The sequence below is a fragment of the Phyllobates terribilis genome, unplaced genomic scaffold, assembly GCF_046119375.1.
Source record: "Phyllobates terribilis strain yellow unplaced genomic scaffold, ASM4611937v1 Scaffold_4__5_contigs__length_816908805, whole genome shotgun sequence".
Taxonomy (NCBI): Eukaryota; Metazoa; Chordata; class Amphibia; order Anura; family Dendrobatidae; genus Phyllobates; species Phyllobates terribilis.
The window spans coordinates 29750368-29774964 of NW_027362764.1; the positions used below are offsets into that span (position 1 = coordinate 29750368).

The 24597-nt window shown below is 49.1% G+C and overlaps 1 protein-coding gene across 2 annotated transcripts in view; it reads right to left on the reverse strand.

Annotated features, from left to right (window-relative positions):
• The window catches only part of LOC141264846 (uncharacterized), a 247326-nt gene that overhangs the window by 143560 nt on the left and 79169 nt on the right, over positions 1-24597 (reverse strand). For both annotated transcript variants that reach the window (XM_073677210.1, XM_073677209.1), the window contains exon 2: positions 2561-4219. In XM_073677210.1, coding sequence (XP_073533311.1) covers positions 2561-4219 — 1659 coding nt within the window. The remainder of the gene's footprint in view (positions 1-2560; positions 4220-24597) is intronic.

Here is a 24597-nt window from a genome sequence, read left to right on the forward strand (position 1 = left end):
CCCAGGGGGCGCGTCAGACACTTTGCCTATTTACTTCTTTATTTACCAAAGAACTGCGTGGCTGAGGACTGTGTGCAGCCCAAAAACTCTTATTGTATATAATTGCGCTCCCTGGAGTGCCCTTTAGGTGACCTCAGAAGGAAAACCTGTCTGGAGTGGCACGTGTGGAGGTCCAACTCGGGATCTTCATGCCCTGCAGCCACCCCAGGGCCTACATAGAGGGTTTAGGACAGGTCCCTCAAAACCACCAAAGTACTCTACCTTGTGAGATGGACATCCTGTATGGGAACCTCACCACGAGAGACTTGGATTCTGAGGACACTCTGTAATTGTTATTGTTATGCAACGTTTAAGATTCGTGCCTCCCATAAAGGGAAGAATGTTCTAGCATTGCTTACGTTTACTATTGTTACTGTTTTTATAAAATGTACTTCAGCCCGGGAGTGCTGAGTTTAACTAGGGGGGAATGTGAAGCCCAGCTGTGCTTGGTATCACAAATCCCAGATGGGTGTATTGAAGGATTCCTCCACAAGAGGCCCCCATAACCATTCACACATCTCCACCTTCCACCTCAGACCACCAGAGGGAGCTCCCTAGGGAGATATAAAAGGGAAGGTGGAGCCAGGCAGCAGTCAGTCTTGAGACTACAGTCTTTGTGAGCAGTTAGTCTATTCTGGTATAGCAGTGAGTCCAGTACAGCCTGAGAGGAGTTACCTCAGAGGGCAAAAGCCTGTTCAGCTCCTGCAATTGCTATCCTGCAGTGGAGCTTATCCAGATCAAGACTCCGTGTAGCTCAGTGAGGTGAGCTTTAGGTGTGCCGGCGCCATAAGATCGGTGAAACGCGGCCCGCTGCCGCTAGTGTGAGTAGCCTATTGAGGGTCCGAGTAGGCCGAAGGAGAAGAGAGTTAGCTCATAGTGGGCAGAGGAGCTTAATTAGCTCACCCCGAAGAAGTACTTACTGGACACCGGGTCCGAAGCTTGCCGGGATCTCCACGACCCAGTAAGATAAACCGGAATCCCTGGAGAACTACAAGTCCCAGGATCGCTAAAGTGCTGATACGTACCAGAGCCAGGAGACACATAGGCCCCGTAGGTCGGGAGCGTGCACTCCAAGAGAAGGCCCTACCACAAAGTCAGCCAGCGCAGGACAGAGACAAAGTTAGGCCTAGCTCCAGGCAGGTCAGAAACTTATTACGCAGCAGCAAGAACCAGGAGGCCCAAAACCTGCTCATTGGGGAGGATCCGGACATACACCCTTCACCCTGCAGTGCTCCGGGGAGTGCCTGAATTTCCATCAGTAAAAGGTACTGAAGTGACTTTTGTGTCCGTCCCTGTTCTTGCTCCGACTCGGCGTAGTCTCTTTGTCCTGCATCCCCGTTCCTATACTGCCCTGAGGCCCAGCTCTACCTGTGGAGAGCAATACCATCAAGCTGCCTTATCATCAGCCTCAGTGGACTGCGCAGCGCTGGTGAATATCATCAGAAACCATTGGTGGCGTCACAAACTCTTTCTTTTATAAACTTAACATTGATTAACGCCCTTTTAAAGAGAGACCCCAGAGTACGGGCCCGGGAGCCGACCACCGCGACCTCCTTAAGGCTAAAGGCCCGGGTAACCGAGTCATCCCCCATCCTTTGGGCTTGTCACTTCTCTACTCCCCTCTCATCTCCTCTTCCCACAATCGCATACAAGATTTCTCCCGCGCATCCCCCCTACTCTGGAACTCTCTACCCCAACATATCAGACCGTGGAAACCTTCAAAAGGAACCTGAAGACCCACATCTTCCGACAAGCCTACAACCTGCAGTAACCCTCGCTCCACCATACCGCTGCATGACCAGCTCTACCCCCACCTACTGTATCCTCACCCTTCCCTTGTAGATTGTGAGCCCTCGCGGGCAGGGTCCTCGCTCCTCCTGTACCAGTCGCTGACTTGTATTGTTCAAAATTATTTTAATTACTTGAGCTTTCTATACCACTTTCACATGTAAAGCGCCATGGAATAAATGGCTCTATTATAATAAATAATAATAATAATATAGAACACTCTCTAGTAGTAATCTAGAACACTCTCTATAATATCAGTATTAATCTAGAATGCTCTCTACTACTGACATTATAGTGTTCTAGATTACTACTGACATTATAATCTATAATACTCTCTATAAAGCCAGTAGTAATCTAGAACGCTCTCTATAATGTCAGTAGTAATCTAGAATGTTCGCTATAATGTCAGTAGTAATCTAAAGTGCTCTCTACAATGCCATTATTAATCTAGAACACTCTCTATAATGTCCGTATTAATCTAGAACACTCTATAATGTCAGTGGTAATCTAGAACACTATAATGTCAGTAGTAATCTATAATACTCTCTATAATGTCAGTATTAATCTAGCTATTGATTTCAACTCTAGTTGGGTTCCAACTTCCAAGTCTCGTAGAAACAATCTGGAGATCGGACTATCTAATAATCCTACAGTATGATGGGTACATGTCTGACCACAACTTTTGCTGATACAACAATGATCTTCGTCCTGTCACCTCTTGAAAAATATTTACCAGGATGTGAAGTTCTGTCCATCCCCAGACTGGTGTTAGAGGTTCCAGTTGTCTTCTCGCTGAGGTAGACTAGACCTGGGTCTGTAGTAACATTGTTTTGGAATTGCTGTAAAGTACTGTTGGGGGTTCTTACTGTTAGGGAGGTCAAGTCTGATCCGGAAGTCACATTGGAGGAGGACTCTTGAATATTGTTGGTGGTTCTGGATGTTTCCTCATCGATGTAGATCAGGTCTCCTGCTGTAGTAACGTTACTTGGGTATGGCATTAGAGTAGTGTTGGGTGTTCTGGATGTTTCCTCAGTGATGTAGATCAGGTGTGATCCCGAAGTAATGTTACTTGGATACTTCTTCTCTGTAGTAGTCCTAGGGGTTCTAGATGTCTCCTCAGTCACATAGCTCATGTCTAGCCTTGTAGTAGCATTATTTGGGTATGGCTCTAACGTAGAGGTAGATGTTCCAGATATGTCCTGAGTGGTAAAGGTCGAGCGTGGTTCTGAAGTAACATTACTTGGGTATGACTTTAGAGTAGTGTTGGGTGTTCTGGATGTTTCCTCAGTGAAGTAGGTCAGGTGTGATCCCGAAGTAACGTTACTTGGATAGTATGGATACTTCTCTGTAGTAGTCCTAGGGGTTCTAGATGTCTCCTCAGTCACATAGCTCATGTCTGGCCTTGTAGTAGCATTATTTGGGTATGGCTCTAACGTAGAGGTAGATGTTCCAGATATGTCCTGAGTGGTAAAGGTCGAGCGTGGTTCTGAAGTAACATTACTTGGGTATGACATTAGAGTAGTGTTGGGTGTTCTGGATGTTTCCTCAGTGATGTAGGTCAGGTGTGATCCCGAAGTAACGTTACTTGGATAGTATGGATACTTCTCTGTAGTAGTCCTAGTGGTTCTAGATGTCTCCTCAGTCAAGTAGCTCATGTCTGACCTTGTAGTAACATTATTTGGGTATGGCTCTAAGGTAGAGGTAGATGTTCCAGATGTGTCCTGAGTGGTAAAGGTTGAGTGTGCTCCTGACATGACATTACTTGAGTAATTTTCTGGAGAACTGTTGGGGGCTTTATATGTCTCTTCAGTGATATAGGTCTGGTGTGGTGCTGAAGTGACATTGCTTGGGTAGTTCTCTAGAGTACTGTTGGGGGCTCTAGGTGCCTCCTCAGTGATGTAGCTCACGTCTGCTCTGGTAGTAGCATTATTTGGAAATTTCTCTAGAGTACTGTTGAGGATTCCTGATGTCTCCTCAGTGATGTGGGTCAGGTGTGGTCCAGACGTAACATTTTCTGGGTGTGACTGTAGAGTAATGTTGGGGGATCTGGTTGTCTTCTGAGTGATGTTGCTCAGGTCCGCTCCTGTAGGAGTATTATTCAGGAGGGACTCTAAGGTAGAGTTGGGCTTTCCAGATGAGTCTTCTGAGATATCGGTCAAGTGTAATACTACAGTGACATTACTTGGAAATATCTCTAGAGAAGTGTCTGGGGTTTCTTTACTGGTAATAAAGATCTGGTCTGGTCTCGTTGTAAAATTATTCCAGGATGTTTCTAGAGTAGTGTTGGGAGTTCTGGATGTTTCATTGTTGGTGACACTGAAGGTTTCAGTTGTTGCTTCAACGTTGACGTAGACATGGCCTGATCCTGTAGTAAAGTTATCCCAGTGTGTCTCTGTAATGGAAGCACATAAATGATGGCGTGAACTAAAACGTTACATGTCGATTGTTTTCAGAACACTAAAATCTATGTATTATTGTCCACAAAATGCAACTAAAACTATGGAAGCCAAAAAGAGAAGGACATAATGTGCTCAATAATATCCTGCAGATCTTTTTATTATCAAAATGAAAAACATAACAATAATAATAACAGAAACATAACAAAATTAACAACCAGAAAATAACCAATGTAATGAACTGGTCCGGCCGCTCCCTCTCTCCTCACACACATATTATACATACTGTATATACATGTAGCACCCCGAGGGCTCGGCTGCTACAGGGGTATTGCACCTCAAACCAGAGGTGTGATATTCCACTCCCGGGTAAGGATGGAGTGTGGACCAGGGCTCGGTAAGCTGCATGCACCACACACACCCCATTTCCGAGGAACAGACCAACGGTGCTCCCACTAGACAGAGTGCAGGCACGACAGCTTCTGTTCCTGGCTGGAGTGGGGAGGGGGGTGGAAAACCCAGTGGTGTAGGAGCAGATAGGGGTGGGTTTCTGGGCATAGGTAGGAGCCCATTGGTTGCTAGTCACCTGGGCTCGGGTGTCAGAAGGAGGTATAAAAGGTGGGCACCATCTTAGAACAGGGTCGAGTTCAGCCAGTTCAGTCAGGAGGAGAAGAGGAGAGGAGCTCAGCCAGAGAGGGCTGACAGGGAGCTGTGGCTCAGTCTGGGCCCAGCTCCAGAGGCAGGCCTGGAGTGGAGGCCAGAAACAGCAGAAAGAGAGAGGAGAAGGAACGGAGAAAGGAAAGTAAGAAAGGAACTGGAACAGAGGAGAAAGGAAGCAAGGAATACAGAGAAAGGCCCAGAGACACGAAGGCAGAAGGAACCCCATATGCCCAGAGGAGATACTGGGTGAAGGGTTGGCAGAATAGGGTACCGGAACCCAAATTGGTGGAGGCGACTAATCCTCAGCCAAAACCGGAGGTTGTGACCACATCTTGGTGCGACCCCTCACTACATCCACCAGAAAGGCATACCGCATAGGGTCAGGGAAACCGGCAGAGGTTTCGCCAACAGAAGGCCCGAGGAAGCTGGACAAAGGTGGGTCACTGGTGGGGACGGCCAGTAGAAAGGAAGAGAGGGGAGCTCTGAACCACGCTCTGGAATTGCCTGGGAGTTGACCGAGTCCCTCACCTGGTGGACGCAGCACGGCTTGGGCAGTCATCGCCTGCAGCATTGACCTGAATAACAACCGTGAGTAAAGCTTTGGAAACTGCAATTACAAGTCTCTGTGTTTCATCGCCGCACCAGCACCATCAGTACTGGGACACTCACACCATCACTACCACCATCATCCACATCAGCTGCCCTGAGGCCATACTCCTCCCGTGGGGAGTTATCCCATACTCGGCTGCGCAAACAACATCAGCCTCAGCGGTCTGCAGCGCAGCGGCGGTTCCCACTGACCGCAATCCACGGGTGGCGTAGTCGGACACTTATTCCAATACAAATAGACTGCCACTGGTTTGACCACCCTGGGCACGGACCGGGTCACCGCCACACGGAGACTACAACCCCCAGCATCTCAGCGATCCGGCTCCGGGTATTCCCCTGCACAGCACAGGCCCAGGGGGCGCGTCAACTTTGGCGTAGTCGGCAGGATCATTACCAACCCGCCACAAGCGGGTATTGCGTGCCTGAAGAAAACTGCACATGTACCTTAAAAAGAAGTCTCCCGCCATTTCCAGAAGTTCCCCGCGGCCCGGAGTCGTTTCCCGCCATCCGGAGCCGATTCCCGCCATCAGACGCCATTTTGGACCGTTTCCCGCCATCTTCATCCGTTTTTCCCGCCCTGGCAGAGCGGACGCCATTATGTGTGCACCAAAGGACAGCAGGAAGCCACCTCCCATCGTGGGCCAGGTCCCAGAGTGGCGCCAAAGAAGGAGCCCGCCCCCACCAGCCATGAATGCAGCAATGGAGATGTCCATCAACGTGGGGGGGCTGCCCCTGAAGGTGATTGTCAGCAGATACCCCCAAGACCAACCCCCATGGGGGCGGATAGGAAAGAAAACTGAGGGGCTGGGTGCGGCCTGCTTCAGTCTGGACCTGCTGCACCCGGAGATGGAGGGAGCAGAAAACTCCACCAGCACCCTGGCCCGCAGCCTGCTGCAAGCGGAGCCACCCTGCAGCCTAACAGAACTGCTGGCCCAACTGCCTAGAGACCCGGATCGTGCGCGCGCAGCGCTGGAAGATCTGAATAGAAGAATGGTCCGGCCCAGCGGGATGTGTTTGCCGGGTGGAGAGAGGAGATGGCCCGGCAGCACGGAGGTGACCAGGAGAGGACCCCGCCGGAACCGGGCAGCGCGCTTACCACTGGGCGCGGAGAAGAGAGACCGGCAGCTGCAGATGACGCCGCGGAGGAGGCCACGGAGACCGAGGCAGGTAATGGGGACGCCACCACCCCAAGCCCGGGGAACACCAGCCTGCCCTCACCCTCCGTTGCGGGACCCGAAGCCCCGGGGACCGTACCTGACACCACGCCTCCACCGCCACCAGCTAGGCCTCAGGCAGCAAGCACCGTTGTCACGCCCCGCCCCGCGCTGTGCCCTCTGAACCCTGGCGCCGTACAGCGTGAGACGTCACAGGCCAGGACGCAAGGCCCAGCACACCCGGGCGCCGCTGCCTCACCAGCGCCCCCTACCTTGGCGGTGCCACCCCCGGGCGCGACCAACAAGCAACCACCGGCCTGGTCGCAAGGCCGAGTGCCCCCGGGCGCTGCCACCCGTCCGAAGCCCACAGTGCCACCCTTGGGCACGGACCTGTATGCCCAATATACCAGCCCAGACGGGCTACCCTTTGAATGGCCGCCGGAGTTCGCCAACCCCCGTCTCCGGAAAGAGCGACCCCTGAGTGAGCCTTTGATCCCGGCCCCGGAGACCGCCAACATCGCTCCACCCCTGCCGGAGGATGCCCAGTTTGCATGGGACCCCACTGGCAAGAACCTCATGGGCTTCACCCAGGAGACCCGGGCGGAAGAAGCCCAGCGCCTGGAGTGTTGCCGTCAGCAGCTAGCCACCTATGAAAGAGAGCGGCGGCAGAGGCGCATCAGGGAGCAGCGACTCCAGGCCAGGAGCGCGGAGCAAAAGAGGCGGGCCCGACAAGACACCCACGCCATCCGCGGACCCAGAGCCACCGGGACCGTAGTCAAGTTCCAGCTGGAGCATGGCTGGGGCTTCATCAGAGACTCGGAGGCTGACACCGACGTCTTCGTCACTAGAAGGGACGTTGAAAGCCACCTGCCAGAGGGACATCACGGACGTGACCTGTACCCCGGCGACGTGGTCACCTACACCCGGCACAAGGGCGCAAAGGGACTGTACGCCCTCCACGTTCACCGGCTCACAGAAGAGGAACTGCAGTACCGCCCAGACACGGAATACACTGAGGATCCGGACGGACCAGAAGATTACCCGGAAGAGCGAGAAGGACACCGTTACCAGTAAACGGTAAAATGGAACTGTATATAGTTACCCGTCAGGGTACAAGAACTGTTGCGAATTGAAGTGTGGTCCCCATTGGGACTAGTGTGGAACTGTTTCTTGGTGAAAAGGTTCCTATGTGCGTGTTACCCCAATATCCTTTACCAGGCTGAGGACTGTGAGCAGCCACTCCCTTATCCCCACTGGCCGAGGACTGAGAGCGGCCATCCCTTGTAAATAGTTGCGCTTCTTAAAGCGCCCCCTACTGGTTTTATACAAAAACCGCAACGCCTACCTCAGGATTAAATGGACTGTTGCACCTTTACTTGGTCGCAAGTTGCACAGCGGCCAGAGCTCAAGAATGTTCTACTTGAAAAAGTTTTATATTGAAAAGTTTTATATGCTGCTAGAATAATAATGCAAATGTTTTATGTGATGTTTTATATGCTAAAAGAGTTCCAGTGGCATTAGCAAGATGTTTTATGAAAAGGAGTACCAAGTAACGTTAAAAAGAGAAGAATACCTCCCATAAAGGGATGGGTTTATAGTTAATGTCTTATATACTAATGCATTCTAAAATTTTTGTACGTTTAAATTGTTTTGCTCTTTTCCAGCCCGAGGACGTGCTGTGATTTACCAGGGGGGAATGTAGCACCCCGAGGGCTCGGCTGCTACAGGGGTATTGCACCTCAAACCAGAGGTGTGATATTCCACTCCCGGGTAAGGATGGAGTGTGGACCAGGGCTCGGTAAGCTGCATGCACCACACACACCCCATTTCCGAGGAACAGACCAACGGTGCTCCCACTAGACAGAGTGCAGGCACGACAGCTTCTGTTCCTGGCTGGAGTGGGGAGGGGGGTGGAAAACCCAGTGGTGTAGGAGCAGATAGGGGTGGGTTTCTGGGCATAGGTAGGAGCCCATTGGTTGCTAGTCACCTGGGCTCGGGTGTCAGAAGGAGGTATAAAGGTGGGCACCATCTTAGAACAGGGTCGAGTTCAGCCAGTTCAGTCAGGAGGAGAAGAGGAGAGGAGCTCTGCCAGAGAGGGCTGACAGGGAGCTGTGGCTCAGTCTGGGCCCAGCTCCAGAGGCAGGCCTGGAGTGGAGGCCAGAAACAGCAGAAAGAGAGAGGAGAAGGAACGGAGAAAGGAAAGTAAGAAAGGAACTGGAACAGAGGAGAAAGGAAGCAAGAAACACAGAGAAAGGCCCAGAGACACGAAGGCAGAAGGAACCCCATATGCCCAGAGGAGATACTGGGTGAAGGGTTGGCAGAATAGGGTACCGGAACCCAAATTGGTGGAGGCGACTAATCCTCAGCCAAAACCGGAGGTTGTGACCACATCTTGGTGCGACCCCTCACTACATCCACCAGAAAGGCATACCGCATAGGGTCAGGGAAACCGGCAGAGGTTTCGCCAACAGAAGGCCCGAGGAAGCTGGACAAAGGTGGGTCACTGGTGGGGACGGCCAGTAGAAAGGAAGAGAGGGGAGCTCTGAACCACGCTCTGGAATTGCCTGGGAGTTGACCGAGTCCCTCACCTGGTGGACGCAGCACGGCTTGGGCAGTCATCGCCTGCAGCATTGACCTGAATAACAACCGTGAGTAAAGCTTTGGAAACTGCAATTACAAGTCTCTGTGTTTCATCGCCGCACCATCAGTACTGGGACACTCACACCATCACTACCACCATCATCCACATCAGCTGCCCTGAGGCCATACTCCTCCCGTGGGGAGTTATCCCATACTCGGCTGCGCAAACAACATCAGCCTCAGCGGTCTGCAGCGCAGCGGCGGTCCCCACTGACCGCAATCCACGGGTGGCGTAGTCGGACACTTATTCCAATACAAATAGACTGCCACTGGTTTGACCACCCTGGGCACGGACCGGGTCACCGCCACACGGAGACTACAACCCCCAGCATCTCAGCGATCCGGCTCCGGGTATTCCCCTGCACAGCACAGGCCCAGGGGGCGCGTCATACACAATAATAACTACTTACACTGTGACATCTGGTCCGGTTACCAAAGACAATAATAATACAATAAATGAAATAAACAATAGCCGGCAAGATATATACAAACTAACATATACATTTAAAAAAATAATAAAAATTTAATTTTAATATAAAATAAACACTAGCTATACAAATATATAAAAGACTAAACTAACCACCAAGCACTCAAGCCCACCAGTCACTCCCCGGCACTGACCTGAGAGCTGGTCCTGCGTCTCATGCCTCAGTCCATGTCCAACGTCCATAGGACAGATCAGGCAGTGCCAGTTTTTCACCCAAATAACCAGTGTCCCACAAGATGAACCCACCTCCCCGCTTTTCCCACCACCCAACCTAACACCTACACCTAAATCCATATCCTTATATACAATATATACAGAAACAAACAATAGAATAACCACAACTGACAAAGCCCAAGTTCGGTGCCTGCAGCCCTACATCACTGTCTACTGATCAAAAACAAAAATCTATGGTGTCAGCAGCAGCCCACCACCAGGAGAGGAGACGACCAGACTAGGGCACACTAAAAGAAAAGCCCCTCCAGAGGAGAGCGGCCCTCCGTGTACCCAGTCTCTCATACTCCAGAGAACGCACCTTCACCAGGTCACCGAGTATGGTCCTAAACACATCGTCCACTGGGAGGATTTTCCGCTGCGTCGATACTAAGCACCGTGCGTTCCACGTGTGATACCTAACCACTGCACTAACTAGAAATAAGGTGCAGCGGTCCCGACCACCCAGGTCCCCGAATGCTCCATAGGCCCATTCCGCATAAGAGAGACCGGCCAGCCGGGGCCAGCCAATGGAGGCGTCCACCCTGTTGTACACCTCTGTGTTAAAGGGACAACGAAGCAGGAAGTGGTCCATGCTTTCCAGCATGGTACCACAATGCTCCCGAGGACAGTTCCTGTCCTCAGAGCTCCTACACTTCAAATTTTCCCTCACACACAGTTTCCCATGGAAGCAGTGCCAAGCCAAGTCCCAAAACTTCGAGGGGATCCTGATAGAATTAATTAAAAAGATGCAGACCCACCCCAAGATCCCAACTTGGGCAATCCCTGAGCGCCAGAGGCCTCTGAAAATGGGTCAACAGAACCCTTTTGTCAAGGAGCTTCCTTGGCAGAGTCCTGACCTCCCACATTCCCAGACCCCACCGGCGAATTACCTTCAGAACCACGGTAGCGTAAGCCGGGAGATGTCCATGGGGTGTGCGTAGATCCTTCGCTTGCCCTCCTGTATCCTATTCCTGGAAGAAATGCTGAAACCATCCCCTACAGGAGAATACTCACGGAGGAGCCCTCTCTTTCCAGAGGCTTGCAATATTGATCTTAATGAAGGTATTCACAAGGAATACCACAGGGTTGACCATACCCAACCCTCCTAGTCTCCTCGTACGGTAAGTAACCTCCCTCTTGACCAGGTTCAGCCTATTCCCCCATAACAGTTGGAAGAACAAACTGTAGACCCGAGTCCAGAGAGGCTCTGGCAAGATGCACACACTGCCCAGATAGATCAGCAAAGGGAGCAGGTAAGTTTTGATCAGGTTTATCTTTCCCTTAGGGTCAAAAACCAACCCTTCCATTGGTTCACCTTTTGAGTGGCAATCTCTAGCCTGCTGTCCCAATTTTATTTGGGGTAATCCCCCTGGCCAAATTCGATGCCAACAACTTTTGCAGAGACTTTGGGTACTGGAAGGGTGTCCGGGAGATCAAAACCAGGATCTCCTCCCAGCCAGAGACTCTCACACTTATCCTGGTTGATCTTAGACCCGGATGCCTCCGAGTAGCGATTTACCTCTGACATCAGCCATTCTGCCTCCCCATCAGAGGAAACAAAAATGGTGACGTCATCGGCATACACCACCACTCTCAGAGTGGCTTCCGGTGCTGCCCGGGCCATCCCGATCCCAGACAACGGTCAACGCTCCACCTTCCTAAGAAGTGGGTCAATCGCAAACACATACAGCAGCGGGCTCAAGGGACAACCCTGGTGAACACCACACCTAACCTCAAAAGAGCTGCCAATCCAACCGTTCACAAGCGGGAAACTCTCTGCCCCAGCGTACAAGGTCTTAAGCCAATCAACAAACCCCCCCAGCAGGCCATACCTCAGAAAGACAGACCAGAGGTACTCATGATTAACCCGATCAAATGCTTTTGCCTGATCCAATGACAGCATGTACCCCTTCCAGTGGCCAGCCCTACCCTGCTCCACCGCATCTCGGACACAGAGTACAGCACTAATTGTACTGCAACCTGGAACAGAGCAATGCTGGGCCCCCGAAAGGAGCCGGGGTGCAAATTTCACCAGCCGATTAAACAGCACCTTTGCCAAAACCTTCCTTTCTGCATTGAGAAGCGCTATGGGATGCCAATTCAAGATGGATCCTTACCCTTTGACAAGATGATCAGGGCACCCTCCTCATTGACTTCGGGAGGAACGACACTCATTGAATACCTCAGTCAAGAGGGGAACCAAGGCGTCCTTAAAGGTCTTATAGAATTCAGATGTTAAGCCATCTGGGCCGGGAGATTTCTTTTAGGGCAAGCCCTTCAATCGCCAACTTAACTTCCTCTTCCCTGATTATCTCTGTCAAAACGCCAAGAGAGGGGTCTACCCCTGGTTCGGGGACGGCTTCAGCCAGAAAAGCCGACATCTCATCCCAATCCAGATCCCTCTTCCCTAAGAGGTGCGAGTTGAAGGATCTGATGACCTCCAGGATCCCTGATCTGGATCTTTTCAGGGATCAGTGTCAACCAGTCCTGTAACAACTTTACTATTCACTGACATCTTGAAGTTTCTGTAAGGGTCGGGTGAGCGGTACTTCCCATAATCCCTCTCAAAAACCAAAGATGCGTGTCTATCATACTGGCACCTCATTAGCAAAGATTTCACTCTGGAGATTTCCTCGCGGCTACCTCCAGTTGAGACAAGATGGTCGAGTTTCCTCCTCAGTCCCTGATACAGGCGGTACCTGTCCAGGCTCCTGAGGCTCGAGAGCTGACGGAAGAATCTCGCCACCCTTTTCTTGAACATCTCCCACCACTCTGACTTACTACTACAAAGATCCAGTAAGGGTACCTGGCTCTGAAGAAAATTCTCAAAGGACTGTCTTATCTCTGCTTCTTCCAAGAGAGACGAATTGAGCCTCCAAATGCCTCTTCCCATCCGGGGGTCTCTGTAGCATTCAGGGAAAACAAAATCATACAGTGATCGGAGAACTCCACCTCGACAACAGATACTGCTGAAGAGACGGCTTCCTCCTTTAAATAAAACCTGTCTATCCTGGACCTACAGTTACCTCTATGATAGGTGAACCTCTCGTGGCCTGGGGTGTGTGGACATTCCCGCATTTTTCCATATTTTTTCGTCCTCGTCTCCAGACTCTGGGCCAGTCCCTTCCCTCAAGGACCTTGCATCCCCAGGAGAAGGAGACTCGGCGCCCCCTGTAAGCTCCGCCGAAGCCGGAACCTCACCCTCGGCCTCCTCCTCAGAGGAAGAGATGTTCTCAAGGGCTTGGAACCAGTTAGAAAGATAAACCAGAGGGGCGTCTGTTTTACCATCCTTAGATACCTTAGTTAGAGCGGGAGAAGATATTTTATCTCCCTTCTTTCTCTTCTTTTTGGTGCCGAGCTTACGCTTGTCCTCTAGCCACCGCTTAATATCCTCATCCATACTTTCATAATGGGAGGATTCTGAGGCAGAGGCAGTTTCCTCCCTGTGGATCCTCCTGACCTCCTCATTCAACTCATCATCCCTTTGGGCCTCAGCAGCAAGACTGGCATCCAGGACAGGGGCCGCCCCAGTAGCCCGGGGCTCTCACCGCTCCTGTCTGCGCTTGTCTAGACCCCTCAGCTGGGCAGGCGTTTTTTTATTGCTTTCTTATTTTCTGGCCCCTCAGCTCCCCCACCCTTGCTAGTCCCCTCCCCAGCAGAATCGGCCTCACGGCTTTCTCCCACCGGGGTCTCGACTACATTATCGAAGGAGCGAGGACAACGGCTGAATGGGTGACCTAACTCACCACACAGATGGCACCTAATCTCCACACAAGATGCAGCAAGATGGCCAACACCCCCACACAACGCACATATCTGCACAGTGCAGTTTGCACTGAAGTGTGTGGAGTTGCCGCACCTGTGACAGACTTTCGGTTGCACCTGGTAGAAGACCAGGATACGATCCCTTCCCAGGAAGGCAGATGATGGAATGTGGCCAACCGTACCACCTGAACGCTTACGTTTTACCATAAACGTCCAGGCCCCTGACCAGATACCAAACTCGTCACGGTTTTTCTGTGGCATCTCCACCACCTCTCCATACCGACCAAGCTACGTCATGATGTCATAACAAGAAAGCGACTCATTACGAGTCATCACGGTCATTTTCTTGATTTGGTTTTGGCGAGACACTGCCTGAACGGCAAAGTCTCGCCAGCCGGGCTCATTTTTTGCCAACTCATAATTCGACCAGAAGAGCTCAAGCCCCTCCGGCCGAACAAAGCTGATATGGCGCCTCCACCGAAGACGGACCACATTCCTACGCACACTGCCTGGCCCGGCTGTTGGGAGGGACCACACTGTATCCCCCTCCTTTTTGCTCTTGGAAGGCCTCAAAGCCATACTTCTCTATCCAGAAGGATAGATCAACCTCTCGACCCTCTACCATTAGTGATCTCTCCCCCTTCTTTAGAGCCTCCAGAAGGCGCCGTTGCAACATGCCGTCCCCAAAGCCTGGAGATGAGGAGGATGCCCTATTTGCCCCGGAGGTGACACTGGCATAACTCTGGACGGGCATTGTCACCACCGGGGGGGCAGCCGGACCAGTGACTACATCAGCCCCAACAGCATCACCATTACCCACCTCCATCTCACCCTCCACCAAACCAGCAACCACACCACTAGACAATGAATTGGCCTCATTCACACCCACCACCACATTCATTCCTGCTGGACCAGTAACAATGGTGGATGACATTTTGACCTCAGCATCATCAGGCACAAGGGGCTCAGTCACCTCCATGGAACTGGAGGCGACCTCACCTCTGGACTTATGTGTGCCCTCCACATCATCGGTCTGTAATTTCCGCTGTTTTACATTTGTGGCGATGCGCCGCTGATCCTTAGCTGTTGTGAGGCGCCGCTGATCTTTAGCATCAGGATCTTCCTGACCAGCGGCGCCAACACAAAATAACACTTTGGTGGGAGGACCGGAACTCTCAGCCCCGACAGCCCCCTCACACTGCCGCCGCTTCTCAACTAAGTGTTGAACAGCAACAGCATTCAGAGGCGCCGAGGCTACCGGAGCTGCCCCCGACACCGGGCCGCTGCCCCCTCCCACTGAGGAGCACACCACAGCATCGTGGCCTGACGGAACGCCCGCCGCCGGGCCGCCCTCACTGTCCAGCCTCTCGGCTGATACACCTCCTCCCCGCGCCTTTGCACCGGATCCACAGCGGAACCCGGGCTGGACTGGGCAACGGGGCTTATACAGCGAGCTGAGCCTGCCCGCGACTCAGGGGGTACAGGGAGGGGGGCATATGTATAGCTTACCGCTTCCTGCAATTTTGGCTTGGTCTTCTTAGCCTTTTTCTAGCCCCCAGGTGCCTCTTCTGGTAGATCGTCACCAAGATGGAAGTTTTGGAGGCACACTGGGGACTCCAGGAGCTTTATCTCTGCCATTAGCGCCCCTCCCTGGTCGCTGCTGTCACTGTCCTCCCCAGAGCCAGCAGAACTGCGACCAGATGTCACTGTCGCCTGTCCTGCAGGGAGCTCGCTGCACGTGGCCTGCGGGTGACTTTGCAGGCTGCCAGGTGGAGCTTCCTGCTGGTCATCATCACTCTCATCATCCACCTGGCTCTCAGGCTGCAGCCACATTTGCCTTTGCTCTCTGTTATCAGCCATTTCTCTGAATCGGTCTTCATTTATCAGTTTTTCCTTAAAAGGACCCCTCTGCTCTCTGATGGTGGCTTTCCTTAGTTCCAGCACATTAATCTCACTGGTGAGCCTCTTCACCTCCGCCTGGAGCTTTGTCTTCCTCGGTTTGGAAGCACCTGCAGCTTTTGCGCTTGTGCAGCGCAGCTCCTCCCGAAGTCTCCTGACCAGCTTACTCGCATCTTCATACTCATGGAGGCGGCTCATGACCCGGGAAGCATAGGTGGACACAGACTCCCGGGGTCCCTGCAGCGCCCAACCCCCCTCAGTGAGGTCGGCCTCACCTCCGTGAGCACTCAGCTTTCCTTCGGAAGGAACACCATCATGCATGCCGCTGTCAGGCTTTACCTCCATGCTGGAAGCCTTGTGGCTTCTGGGAGTCTCCATAGTCCCGGGGGGAGTAGGAGCCACATTGCTGCGACTCCTGATGGAGCGTCTCACCCCCGAGTCCTCCAATGTGTAGGCCGGTTGCTGGTTTTTCCTACCCCCCGCCGGCCTGGTTCGGGAAGCAGAAGCCTGGGACTTGGCTCCATCACTCATCCCAGAAACCCGCTCCCTCCATGGGTAGGAGAGAGAGCATGTCCCCAGGTGGAGAGGTGTTGGTTCTCAGAGAGATCTGGAGCCCACAGCAGAATCTGCAGCCACCACACCCGCAATCAGTACAGTGAGCAACAGCTGATCAGAGCTGCACTCACTATTCTGCTGGTGCAGTCACTGTGTACATACATTACATTACTGATCCTGAGTTACATCCTGTATTATACTCCAGAGCTGCACTCACTATTCTGCTGGTGCAGTCACTGTGTACATACATTATATTACTGATCCTGAGTTACATCCTGTATTATACTCCAGAGCTGCACTCATTATTCTGCTGGTGAAGTCACTGTGTACATACATTACATTACTGATCCTGAGTTACATCCTGTATTATACTCCAGAGCTGCACTCACTATTCTGCTGTTGCAGTCACTGTGTACATACATTACATTACTGATCCTGACTTACATCCGGTATTATCCTCCAGAGCTGCACTCACTATTCTGCTGGTGCTGTCACTGTGTACATACATTACATTACTGATCCTGAGTTACATTCCTGTATTATACTCCAGAGCTGCGCTCACTATTCTGCTGGTGCAGTCACTCTGTACATACATTACATTACTGATCCTAAACTGATCCTGAGTTACATCCTGTATTATACTCCAGAGCTGCACTCACTATTTTGCTGGTGCAGTCACTGTGTACATACATTACATTACTGATCCTGAGTTACATCCTGTATTATACTCCAGAGCTGCACTCACTCTTCTGCTGTTGCAGTCACTGTGTACATACATTACATTACTGATCCTGACTTACATCCGGTATTATCCTCCAGAGCTGCACTCACTATTCTGCTGGTGCTGTCACTGTGTACATACATTACATTACTGATCCTGAGTTACATTCCTGTATTATACTCCAGAGCTGCGCTCACTATTCTGCTGGTGCAGTCACTCTGTACATACATTACATTACTGATCCTAAACTGATCCTGAGTTACATCCTGTATTATACTCCAGAGCTGCACTCACTATTTTGCTGGTGCAGTCACTGTGTACATACATTACATTACTGATCCTGAGTTACATCCTGTATTATACTCCAGAGCTGCACTCACTCTTCTGCTGTTGCAGTCACTGTGTACATACATTACATTACTGATCCTGACTTACATCCGGTATTATCCTCCAGAGCTGCACTCACTATTCTGCTGGTGCTGTCACTGTGTACATACATTACATTACTGATCCTGAGTTACATTCCTGTATTATACTCCAGAGCTGCGCTCACTATTCTGCTGGTGCAGTCACTCTGTACATACATTACATTACTGATCCTAAACTGATCCTGAGTTACATCCTGTATTATACTCCAGAGCTGCACTCACTATTCTGCTGGTGCAGTCACTGTGTACATACATTACATTACTGATCCTGTACTGATCCTGAGTTACATCCTGTATTATACCCCAGAGCTCCACTCACTATTCTGCTGGTGAAGTCACTGTGTACATACATTACATTACTGATCCTGAGTTACATCCTGTATTATACTCCAGAGCTGCACTCACTATTCTGCTGGTGCAGTCACTGTGTACATACATTACATTACTGATCCTGTACTGATCCTGAGTTACATCCTGTATTATACTCCAGAGCTGCACTCACTATTCTGCTGGTGCAGGATCAGTAATGTAATGTATGTACACAGTGACTGCACCAGCAGAATAGTGAGTGCAGCTCTGGAGTATAATACAGGATGTAACTCAGGATGAGTAATGTAATGTATGTACACAGTGACTGCACCAGTAGAATAGTGAGTGCAGCTCTGGAGTATAATACAGGATGTAACTCAGGATCAGTAATGTAATGTATGTACACAGTGACTGCACCAGCAGAATAATGAGTGCAGCTCTAGGGTATAATATAGGATGTAACTCAAGATCAGTACAGGATCAGTAATGTAATGTATGTACACAATGACTGCACCAGCAGAATAGTGAGTGCAGCTCTGGAGTATAATACAGGATGTAACTCAGGATCAGTAATGTAATGTATGTACACAATGACTGCACCAGCAGAATAGTGAGTGCAGCTCTGGAGTATAATACAGGATGTAACTCAGGATCAGTAATGTAATGTATGTACACAGTGACTCCACCAGCAGAATAGTGAGCGCAGCTCTGGAGTATAATACAGGATGTAACTCAGGATCAGTAATGTAATGCATGTACACAGTGACTCCACCAGCAGAATAGTGAGTGGAGCTCTGGAGTATAATACAGGATGTAACTCAGGATCAGTAATGTAATGTATGTACACAGTGACTGCACCAGCAGAATAGTGAGTGCAGCTCTGGAGTATAATACAGGATGTAACTCAGGATCAGTAATGTAATGTATGTACACAGTGACTGCACCAGCAGAATAGTGAGTGCAGCTCTGGGGTATAATACAGGATGTAACTGAGGAACAGTAATGTAATGTATGTACACAGTGACTGCACCAGCAGAATAGTGAGTGCAGCTCTGGAGTATAATACAGGATGTAACTCAGGATCAGTAATGTAATGTATGTACACAGTGACTGCACCAGCAGAATAGTGAGTGCAGCTCTGGAGTATAATACAGGATGTAACTCAGGATTAGTAATGTAATGTATGTACACAGTGATTGCACCAGCAGAATAGTGAGTGGAGCTCTGGAGGATAGTACAGGATGTAACTCAGGATCAGTAATGTAATGTATGTACACAGTGACTGCACCAGCAGAATAGTGAGTGCAGCTCTGGAGTATAATACAGGATGTAACTCAGGATCAGTAATGTAATGTATGTACACAGTGACTGCACCAGCAGAATAGTGAGTGCAGCTCTGGAGTATAATACAGGATGTAACTCAGGATCAGTAATGTAATGTATGTACACAGTGATTGCACCAGCAGAATAGTGAGTGCAGCTCTGGCGTATAATACAGGATGTAACTGAGGAACAGTAATGTAATGTATGTACACAGTGACTGCACCAGCAGAATAGTGAGTGCAGCTCTGGGGTATAATACAGGATGTAACTCAGGATCAGTAATGTAATGTATGTACACAGTGACTGCACCAGCAGAATAGTGAGTGCAGCTCTGGAGTATAATACAGGATGTAACTCAGGATCAGTAATGTAATGTATGTACACAGTGATTGCACCAGCAGAATAGTGAGTGGAGCTCTGGAGGATAATACAGGATGTAACTCACGATCAGTAATGTAATGTATGTACACAGTGACTGCACCAGCAGAATAGTGAGTGCAGCTCTGGGGTATAATACAGGATGTAACTCAGGATCAGTAATGTAATGTATGTATACAGTGACTGCACCAGCAGAATAGTGAGTGCAGCTCTGGAGTATAATACAGGATGTAATTTAGGATCAGTAATGTAATGTATGTACACAGTGACTGCACCAGCAGAATAGTGAGTGCAGCTCTGGAGTATAATACAGGATGTAACTCAGGATCAGTAATGTAATGTATGTACACAGTGACTGCACCAGCAGAATAGTGAGTGCAGCTCTGGAGTATAATACAGGATGTAACTCAGGATCAGTAATGTAATGCATGTACACAGTGACTGCACCAGCAGAATAGTGAGTGCAGCTCTGGAGTATAATACAGGATGTAACTCAGGATCAGTAATGTAATGTATGTACACAGTGACTGCACCAGCAGAATAGTGAGTGCAGCTCTGGAGTATAATACAGGATGTAACTCAGGATCAGTAATGTAATGTATGTACACAGTGACTGCACCAGCAGAATAGTGAGTGCAGCTCTGGAGTATAATACAGGATGTAACTCAGGATCAGTAATGTAATGTATGTACACAGTGACTGCACAAGGAGAATAGTGAGTGCAGCTCTGTAGTATAATACAGGATGTAACTCAGGATCAGTAATGTAATGTATGTACACAGTGACTGCACCAGCAGAATAGTGAGTGCAGCTCTGGAGTATAATACAGGATGTAACTCAGGATCCGTAATGTAATGTATGTACACAGTGACTGCAGGAATAGAATAGTGAGTGCAGCTCTGGAGTATAATACAGGATGTAACTCAGGATCAGTACAGGATCAGTAATGTAATGTATGTACACAGTGACTGCACCAGCAGAATAGCGAGTCCAGCTCTTCTTTAAGAGGCTCATCTGTCCTCCACTCATTACCTGTAGTACTGGCACCTGTTTGAACTTGTTATCAGTATAAAAGACACCTGTCCGCAACCTCAAGCAGTCACACTCCAAACTCCACTATGGTGAAGACCAAAGAGCTGTCGAAGGACACCAGAAACAATATTGTAGCCCTGCACCAGGCTGGGAAGACTGAATCTGCAATAGGCAAGCAGCTTGGTGTGAAGAAATAAACTGTGGGAGCAATAATTAGAAAATGGAAGACATACAAGACCACTGATAATCTCCCTCGATTTGGGGCTCCACACAAGCTCTCACCCTGTGGGGTCAAAATGATCTCAAGAACGGTGAGCAAAAATCCCAGAACCATGCGGGGGGACCTAGTGAATGACCTGAAGAGAGCTGGGACCAACGTTACACAGGCTACCATCAGGAACACACTACGCCGCCAGGGACTCAGATCCTGCAGTGCCAGTTGTGTCCTCCTGCTTAAGCCATTACATGTCTGAGCCTGTCTGAAGTTTGCTAGAGAGCATTTGGATGATCCAGAAGACTATTGGGAGAATGTCATATGGTCAGATGAAACCAGAGTAGAACTGTTTGGTAGAAACACAACTCGTCGTGTTTGGAAGAGAAAGAATGCTGAGTTGCATCCAAAGAACACCATACCTACTGTGAAGCATGGGGGTGGCAACATCATGCTTTGGAGCTGTTTCTCTGCCAAGAGACCAGGACGACTGATCCGTGTACATGAAAGAATGAATGGGGCCATGTATCATGAGATTTTGAGTGCAAACCTCCTTCCATCAGCAAGGGCATTGAAGATGAAACGTGGTTGGGTCTTTCAGCATGACAATGATCCCAAGCACTCCGCTAGGGCAACGAAAGAGTGGCTTCATAAAAAGCATTTCAAGGTCCTGGAGTGGCCTAGCCAGTCTCCAGATCTAAACCCTATAGAAAACCTTTGGAGGGAGTTGAAAGTCTGTGTTGCTCAGCGACAGACAGCCCCAAAACATCACTGCTCTAGAGGAGATCTGCATGGAGGAATGGGCCAACATACCAGTAACAGTGTGTGCCAACCTTGTGAAGACTTACAGAAAATCTCTCATAGTTGAGGTCTACCGATGATGTCAATTACAGGCCTCTCTCATCTTTTTAAGTGTGAGAACTTGCACAATTGGTGGCTGACTAAATACTTTTTCCCCCACTGTATATATATATATATATATATATATATATATACAGTACAGACCAAAAGTTTGGACACACCTTCTCATTTAAAGATGTTTCTGTATTTTCATGACTATGAAAATTGTACATTCACACTGAAGGCATCAAAACTATTAATTAACACATGTGGAATTATATAGTTAACAAAAACGTGTGAAACAACTGAAAATATGTCTTATATTCTAGGTTCTTCACAGTAGCCACCTTTTGCTTTGATGACTGCTTTGCACACTCTTGGCATTCTCTTGATGAGCTTCAAGAGGTAGTCACCTGAAATGGTTTTCACTTCACATGGGTGCCCTGTCAGGTTTAATAAGTGGGATTTCTTGCCTTATAAATGGGTTTGGGACCATCAGTTGTGTTGTGCAGAAGTCTGGTGGAAACACAGCTGATAGTCCTACTGAATAGACTGTTAGCTGCTTTTTTCTTGCCATAATACAAATTCTAAGTAAAGAAAAACAAGTGGCCATCGTTACTTTAAGAAATGAAGGTCAGTCAGTGTGAAAAATTGGGAAAACTTTGAAAGTGTCCCCAAGTGCAGTTGCAAAAACCATCACGCGCTACAAACAAACTGGCTCACATGAGGGCCGCCCCAGGAAAGGAAGATCAAGAGTCACCTCTGCTTCTGAGGATAAGTTTATCCAAGTCACCAGCCTCAGAAATCACAGGTTAACAGCAGCTCAGATTAGAGACCAGGTCAATGCTACACAGAGTTCTAGCAGCAGACACATTTCTTCAACAACTGATAAGAGGAGACTTTGTGCAGCAGGCCTTCATTGTAAAATAGCTGCTAGGAAACCATTGCTAAGGACAGGCAAAAAGCAGAAGAGACTTGTTTGGGCTAAAGAACACAAGGAATGGACATTAGACCTGTGGAAATCTGTGCTTTGGTCTGATGAGTCCAAATTTGAGATCTTTGGTTCCAGCCACCGTTTCTTTGTGCGACGCAGAAAAGGTGAATGGATGGACTCTACATGCCTGGTTCCCACCGTCAAGCGTGGAGCAGGAAGTGTGATAGTGTGGGGGTACTTTGCTGGTGACACTGTTGGGGATTTATTCAAAATTGAAGGCATACTGAACCAGCATGGCTACCACAGCATCTTGCAGCGGCATGCTATTCCATCCGGTTTGCGTTTAGTTGGACCATCATTTATTTTTCAACAGGACAAAGACCGCAAACTCACCTCCAGGCTGTGTAAGGGCTATTGGACCAAGAGGGAGAGTGATGGGGTGCTACGCCAGATGACCTGGCCTCCACAGTCACCAGACCTGAACCCAATCGAGATGGTTTGGGGTGAGCTGGACCGCAGAGTGAAGGCAAAAGGGCCAACAAGTGCTAAGCATCTCTGGGAACTCCTTCAAGATTGTTGGAAGACTATTTCCGGTGACTACCTCTTGAAGCTCATCAAGAAAATGCCAAGAGTGTGCAAAGCAGTCATCAAAGCAAAAGGTGGCTACTTTGAAGAATCTAGAATATAAGACATATTTTCAGTTGTTTCACACTATTTTGTTAAGTATATAATTCCACATGTGTTAATTCATAGTTTTGATGCCTTCAGTGTGAATGTACAATTTTCATAGTTATGAAAATACAGAAAAATCTTTAAATGAGAAGGTGTGTCCAAACTTTTGGTCTGTACTGTATATATATATATATATAGATATATAGATATATACATGATGTTTAAAGCCTGAGAAGGGGGTAATACCCATGGAGGTTCCCAGGCTATTAATATCAGCTCACTTAGCTGTATACTTAGCTTGTACTGGTTATTAAAATAGGGGACCCCCAAAAAAGATTGACGTTGGGTCCTCCTATTTTATCAACCAACAAAGGGTAGGCAGATAGCTGGGGGATGATAGTAATAGCCTAGGAAGGGGCCATGGATATTGGCCCCCTCCCAGACTACAAACATCAGCTCTCAGCCGTCCCAGACATGGCACATCCATAAGATGCACCAATTCTGGCACTTAGCCTGTGCTCATCCCACTTGCCCTTGTGTGAAGGCAAGTGGGGTAATAGGGTTGGGGTTGAGGTCAGCTTTGTATTGCCAGCTGAGATCAAGCCCAGGGGTTAGTAATAGAGAGGCGTCTATGAGACGCCCCCATAACTAACCCCATAGTCAAATAGCTAAATAAAACACCAACTTCCAGAATAAATTACTTTACTTTAAATAAAAACACAGACTACTTTATTAAATCTACATTTAGCAAAAGCCTTATACTTACCATAACCCCCAATCCTTTGAAGCCTATGTCACCTGTAACAAAAATAAAATAATACAGTAACATAATCCTCTCCTGTCCCCGACATAAAGAAAATAATCCATTTGTCCCGTGGTGCGTCTAGCTCTGCTACACCTAGATGGCAGACTGAATTGTTACAAGATGCGACCATCCAGCCTACCATCCTGCAGAGACAATGAGCTGCACGTGCTTGCGCACCTCAGTGAATCGCGGTAAAGTGATAAAGTTGAGCAAAGTTTATATCCAATGAACTCTGTTCATCTTAATGAAGTCAGCATGAGCACCGTGGGAAAGTTCTCACGCTCACGCTGACGACATTGAGATGATCAGAGTTCATTTGATATGAACTCCGATAACCTTTCTGCCGACACCGCGAGCGTGAGAACTTTCTCACGCTCGTGGTGACGAGTGAGTTGAATGGCGTTCCTTGTTATGAACCCCGATCAACTTTATCATGTCACCGTCAGTGACTGAGGTGCGCAAGCATGCGCAGCTCATTGTCTCTGCTGGATGGCAGGCTGTATAGTCACACCAAGCAACAATTCAGCTGTAGCAGAGTTAGACGTGTCGTGGGACAAATGGATTATTTTCTTCATGTCGGAGAGGTGAGGATGAGGTTGGTTTATTATTTTATTTTTATTACAGGTGACATGGGCTTCAGTGGAATGGGCGTTTTGTTAAGTATAAGGCTTTTTGGTAAATGTAGATTTAATAAAGTAGTCTGTGTTTTTATTTCAAGTAAAGTAAATTATTCTGGATG